Source organism: Electrophorus electricus, chromosome 17 (assembly GCF_041902795.1).
Source record: "Electrophorus electricus isolate QZ-2024a chromosome 17, ASM4190279v1, whole genome shotgun sequence".
Taxonomy (NCBI): Eukaryota; Metazoa; Chordata; class Actinopteri; order Gymnotiformes; family Gymnotidae; genus Electrophorus; species Electrophorus electricus.
This window is the reverse complement of record NC_137513.1, coordinates 20,881,544-20,888,494: the sequence shown is the minus strand read 5'-3', so window position 1 is coordinate 20,888,494 and position 6,951 is coordinate 20,881,544. Positions and strand designations below refer to the sequence as shown.

At 38.5% G+C, this 6,951-nt stretch overlaps 1 protein-coding gene across 1 annotated transcript; it reads right to left on the bottom strand.

The window, feature by feature from the left end:
- Positions 1-3,522: 3,522 nt before the first annotated feature.
- LOC118242553 (olfactory receptor 2AT4-like) lies at positions 3,523-4,902 on the bottom strand. Its single transcript, XM_035534328.2, has one exon. The coding sequence runs from the start codon at positions 4,900-4,902 to the stop codon at positions 3,955-3,957; it is 948 nt and encodes a 315-aa protein (XP_035390221.1). The 3' UTR covers positions 3,523-3,954.
- Positions 4,903-6,951: the final 2,049 nt, after the last annotated feature.

Here is a 6,951-nt window from a genome sequence, read left to right as displayed (position 1 = left end):
GTTGTAGTGAGATGAGGAATCAGGTGATATGACACTAACTGCTTAGTAAGAAGTTATTGACTTTAGCAAATTAAAAATTAGAGCCTTTGTCTCTGCCAAAGTTTCATGGCAAAGTTCATTTTTTTTGTTTTAGTAAGTTTTCGCAGCTCACACCTTGCAACAGATTGAAGAGGGGGTTGAATTTGTCAGGTATATCTTGGAGGAAAAAAGGTTTTCAAGATTAGGGGAAAATAATTTAAGAGATACAGGAATACATAGGATCCACCACGAATCAACTATAAAGGAAATAAAGAAATATAGGAATACAGAAAAAAAAGAAAATCATATATTACTATCCATTTCTGCCTCCTGAACTTAGAATGAAGTATTGTAAACAAACCCTGGGAGGGGCAGAGAAATTTAATAATCAATTTATTATTTTCATAATTTCTAGAAACTATTACATTTAGAAACTACTCAATTTAATATACTGTCTAATTGGTTCATGTAGGATTTCTGGTAAACACAACTAGGAGTGAGTAACAATTTGTTTACAGTATGCAATATTATGTAAATTAATGAGGAACAAGTAATGAAGAAGTAATGAACAGTAGCAAGCTTCAGATTTTGCAGCTTAATATTAAAATAACCATACATTACTGGTTGATTGTCATTTGACATCATGGTAGATTAAATGGCAAGTTTTTACTTTGTGAATGTGTGGGCTGAGAAAAGTTACTTGCCTTGGTTGGGATTTGAGTCTAATATAACCAGGCTAGAAAGCTTTTAACCTTCCATTAGTGTATGACCCCCTCTGGGTTGAGGGTCAGAATCCAGGCCATCTTGATAGCTAGGCCATTTAAGGCTTTGTTTCTTGACCTCACAGCACCAGTGGGTCCTATGTCTAGTCTTTGGCCCGGGAATGGGAGAGAGCTCTCCTCTTTGTGTTTTATGAAAAATTATATAAATCTCAGTTTAACATAATACAATTCTATGAAACATATAAATAATTTCATACACATAGTTTATACAGATTCTAAATCACTATGTGATACAAATAGGAACTGGCTGGTCCGGAGGCGTGGCTGCGGCAATCAGCGGCGGGTCTGGGAGTTCCGGGGGTGTGGCTACTGAAACAGACAGGCCAGGCTTTCACACAGGGCACAGAATCAGGCTGGGCAGCCGGGAACAGGATCAGGATCAGACTGGATGGCCTCCTCACGCTGGAAACTGGATCAGGATCAGACTGGAATGGTGACCCTCACGCCGGGAACTGTACAAGATCAGACTGGATGGTGTCCCTCACACCGGGAACAGGAACAGACTGGGTGGCTTGCGAGATAGCCCCAGGTGCAGGTTGGGTGACCCTGGAGGAACACACAGATACAGAACCCTCTCGGCAGTTCTCAAAGTAGACACAGGCTATGGGGAGCTCGCATTTGCGCTTGAGCACACATGGATTGTCTGTGCATTCACTCCGCCTACTCACGCCTTGCGCTGCAGGCCATTCCCTCCTGCAGTGTTGGTCAAGACAGGGAGACTCTTGGCGCTTACCTGGGATCTTGTTGCCATCAAAATACATGGGATCCTGTTTTTTCTGAGAATGACGAAATGCCCGTGTACCCACAGTGCCAGGGGATTTGCTGTCTCTGGTTTGGTGGTGCTGAGACGTAACGAACCCGGACTGTATAGAAACAGCCGGGATTTCGTCGCAGCGGAACAACCACCTCCCAGAGTCTCGCTCTCTTGCTTTGTCCTTGTTTAGATGTTCATTCTGTAATGGTGAGCAGTAAGGAGGCAGATGCATGTGTGGAGAAGAGCAAGATTTCTTAGGGGCAAATCCAAAGTCTTTAGAGTAGTCTGGAATCTTTAGGGTAGTCTGGAGTCATAGAGCCAACATAGAGATAGAGAATACAGGGCAAACCAAAAACATACGAAGGCAAACAGGGGAATCAGGGTATAACAGAGGCTAAGAAACGAGAAAGCTACAATAAACATACAGACTAGGAGACACAGACTACAAACCTACAGGCATACAGATACAGGCTTGCAAAAACATACATCCATACAACCAAACAGTCAAACAATGAACAGCCAAGACAAAGGGAACCAGACAGGGTTTAAATACATGAACTTAACAAGACTAAAAACAAAGAACAGGTGAAAGTAATGACGGGTGTGGAAAACCAAACGAGGGGTGGAGAAAACGAAACTAAGGAATGGTACCAAAATAATCCACTTACACTTACAGACTTGTAGTCTGGCTGGGCTCTGCAGGACTCCACAGAGCCCGACCCTGGACCATATTCAGGGCCCCTCCAAAATCGTACAGTGGCCTCCTCTCCTGTTGTGGGCGCGTGGAGTGATGCCAGGATGATGGAAGGTCTCTCTGCAGGGTAGTAGGACTCTACAGAGTCTGATTCTGAGTACTAGACATTATTGTACCAGTTCCAGTAGCCCGACGTGGGTCCATAGAACTCTGCAGAGTCCCCACCCCGACCACACTCCCCAAATTCCCCAGTGGCACTCTCCCCTGCTGTGGGAGTCAGGAGTGTTCCCAGGAATAAGGAGGGCTTCCCTGCAAGGGCTGCTGGAGGTGTTTATGTCCCTTCTTACCCTTCCTTTTTTCCCCATTCCCAGGCATCCTTCGTTGGTCTGTGTTTCTGTGACGAGGAGGTTAAGCAGGATGCAGGAACGAGTCGCAGAAATAAGAACATATGTTTATTTTAAAACATATAAAACACAACATAGCACGCAGGATATTGGATTTAAACACCGACAACACAGACACATAAACGATAGACATTTATACACATACCAATGACACAATGAGGAGCAGGTGTGAGACATAAGGAGGGCGTGGCCACGTTGATGAATACACACACGAGGAGACATTCGGGGGAAGGGGACTGGGACAAGTACAATTTGAGCACATTAATTTGTCAGGTGTGTGTGGATATGTGAAAATGCATCACAGAATTTACCTTACATTTGTCTGATGTTACTGATAATATTAAACTTAGTGATAATAGCAGCAAAATATTTATTTAATTACATTTTCATTATGTTGCTATGAGGACATTCAATAATAGTAAAAAAAAGCCTTCATCATTTAATGACTTAATAATTTAATGATATTTAGACTGAAGCATGTACTCAGTTTGTATTGAAGTATGTACTCAGCATGTACTCAGTTGTATCATAGACAATTTCAAAGTCCTGTCCCCAGACAAGAGAAGGAAGTCTGCATACATTATATTGTCACTCTGACTGGCTGGTGCTACATTTATATATTGACAGCACATCTAGCCACCAATTAACATAATCTTGATTTATATTTATGGCATGCAGCAGACACTTTTATCCAAAGCAAATTTACAATTGTGACTGAGTACAATTGCGGGTTAAAGGCCTTGCTCAGGAGCCCAACATTGGTAGTGTGGTGGTGAGGCTTGACCAAGGAACCTTCTGATTACTAGTCTAATTGTCATGGTATGGCCCTGCCCCCTCCCCAAACATCTTGGTGCGTGTGTGTTCGTCCATGTTGCCACGCCCTCTTGTGTCATCCACCTGTTTCGCATTTTGTGTAATCATCTTTAGTGTCTATATGTCTCCTGTGTCATAATGTGTTTGTTGGTTTTTGAAAGGTGTTTAGTAAGGTGTACAGAGTGTGAGTGTTGTGTTTTATGTATCATTCGTGTGTGTAACAAACGTATGTTCAATCGTGCCTCTTCCCCACATCCTGTGTACCTCGAGGCGTTACACTAATACATTAAGTGTTGAGCCTCTGTAGTAGTGTACATACTTTCAGTTGATCACTGGACTGAAGATGCGTTCAGTACTGACTGTGCAATGATCAGAGAACTCAGAAGGAAAGTATATAACCAAGATTTTTATGAAATGTCCCTTGTGCAAATAAAGTATGTCCACTGCACTCATGTCCGAATGACTTTTTTAACCTGAAAAAGATTTCAGTTAATAATTGGTTATGATCTTTCTTAATTTCATTATGAAAACCTCACGGATTTCTTTAGTTTGAAAGCAGAATATCACTGGATTGACAAGTGGGGGAAACAGGCTATACCACATACATATCATAATGCGAGCACTGATGTTCATTTGAACCTTTATGTCAGTAATATAAGCGGCACACCGGGGCACATAGTAAATGCATATAACAAGAAGCTGAAGGCTACATGTGGAGAATGTTTTGTACATTGCTTGAACACTGGTTATTTTTAAAACCGTTACGATGATTGCTATGTAGGAGAATATGATGAAAGCGAGGGGACCCATCAGCACTGTCATAGCCACAGTAAAATTAAGCAGAATTACATGTTTAACATCACCACAGGCTATCTTAATTATAGAATTATGGTCACAAAAACACTGTGCTATTACGTTAGAGTCACAGTAGTGCTCAGCTATTGTTTTTAGAACTACGGTTGTCAGCAGTGGGATTGGAACCACCCAGGTGAGTAGACATGCAATTGCTGTGGAATGGTTTGTAACAAGTGCAGGGTATCTGAGGGGGTTACATATAGCGATTAATCGGTCAACGGCCATTAATAGCAAAGTGAAAGATGTGACAGACCCCAGATAATGGACAAAAAACATTTGTATAAAGCAAGCATGGAATGGCATTGTTTCATCTTTAAGCAAATATTTTGCAATGATTTTAGGCATTGTGGTGGTTCCAAAAGCAAAGTCCACTGCAGCAAGATTGCAGAAGATCAGGTAGCATGGTTTTTGAAGGCTCTTTTCATAAGACACAAATGCAATAATGAAAATGTTTCCCCCTACAAGTGTGAGATAAATGAAGAGGAGAAGGGTTCCAACTGCTGTGTAATATTCTGGAAGGAGTCCTGGAAATCCAAGGAGGAAGAATTCTGTAATTGTCGTGGAATTGGCATGTTGATCCATAACTTTTGTCAGTGCTTCAAATCCACCTGATAATACACCTGATGAAACAATTGAAACACTGGGGTGTTTACTCTCTGCAATATAAAGAGAAATAATATAAAGAGAAATAATATCTTCCAAGAATATTGAACATACACATACAGATGAAATTGCTAATTCAAGCATAAGAGCTAATTTATAATTACTATACATACATTATTAAATTATTATTTACAATACACAACTTTTATTTTTCAAAGCACAAATTAATCCATAGTATATGCCCAGTAATATAGAACTAAGAGTAGTCAGAAGTAATCAGATGCTAAGTATTGTCTTGCCTTTGTTTGTTCAACAGTATTTGTCATCTTTTAGAAGTCTTAGACATACAAAATTCTCAAAGCCAACCTCACAATACTCAACAAAAGATGACTCACATAAGCATCAGTTTATATATGGTTTTCCATTACACCTGAGTCCAGCTAGTTGATGTAATCTTAATATATGCTAATGCAGCAATACTTGATGTCATATGAGCTGATGTTTTTTTTTTTTTGTTTTGATTTTGTGGCTTGCCCTCATTTAAAATCAAGCATAGCAATAGTTTTTTCTTAAAGGACACTAAAGCATACATATCCAGCTATCTCCATGTCTTGGGGTGTCTGAAGTCACACTTGTGAAGACATATTAATACATCTTTTGGCTTGTCTTAAAAAATGAGTACTTGTCATTAAGGCATGTCGATAGACACACCTCTTAAGATGTCTTGTTTATAATAACCTCCCAAGATGTCTCAAAATCAAGTATGCATATCATTTAAATATTTATATAATATTCCTTTAAAGCATATACAATATAGCATTGATCAGAACAAGTTCTTCATACTGAACTTGTGGGTGGCTTGTTGGCATTTACTGCCTAAAAACATCTCTTTTGTGATAGAACATGGAAAGTTACATTTTGTTGCTCAAATATATAGGTATTTATTTCACTTATACAGCATATTTCTCCATAAATAACATGATATGTGACTGAACTCTCCAAATACATACTGGAATTGAAGGGTGTTTGTTGCTTTTTAATTTCAGAAATGTTTTAGCTGTTTTCCTAAAAACTAAAATGATATACAGTTGATTCAACTTCGCAGGCAATTGTTTAATTTTTGATTGAGATTAAGTAGCTGTTTTAAAGCATGAAAATGGCCTATGATCTGAACAAATCCTGAACATTAATAATCTAATCTGATTTCCTGTAATCTAATTATGGTAATAAAATCACAGTGATATTCCAGTTCATTTCAGCGCAGCCTCTGCACTGAGCGCTTTTTATGGCCTTTGGACTTCTTCCACAGTATTCAAGCTTATAAAATGTAAGCATAGATTTTTTAACTCTACACTGTGATCTGATCATATCACAGAGCACTTTTTAACAGGATGCATCAATTTAACTGCAATGCATATTATATATAGGATGTTTCATGTTTTGGACAGAGGTCTTTCTTCAGCTGTCCACGCGAAGTGCTTCTGAATGAGATTCCTAACTACATTTTATATTAATGGATGCAGCATTCAATGACATATCTGTTTGCAAAAATTAGGAAACTCAAAGAAAAATAACTAACTGAAAGGTTCAGAACTTGTCCAGTATGAATATTATATTTTAAATATCTTTAAAAAAAACTGCTTTATCCTATAAATATAGAAATACTTTCTTTGCACAGCTGATAAAAGACATCTGTCTGAAGCATCCTGTTTCTCTGGAAACCTGTGTACGTCGCTGCAGTTTTGAATATCTACTCCCCTTACTACAGTACACAGCAGTTACTCACATGGAATTTTCACACACACACACACACACTATATATATATATATATATATATATATATATATATATATATATATATATATATATATATATATATTAAAGATTTGTATGTTCATGATTCTTTTGGAAATTTCTTAGCAAAATTCTTTAACTTTGTTGTTCTCAAACTATAAATTATAGGAATGAACATAGGAGGTAGGAGGCTATAATACATAAAAATATAATACATAAGTTTATGGAAAGAT

Excerpts from the sequence above, each read along its gene's own strand:
- LOC118242553 (XM_035534328.2), bottom strand. The coding sequence starts at position 4,902 with ATGGATCAACATGCCAATTCCACGACAATTACAGAATTCTTCCTCCTT.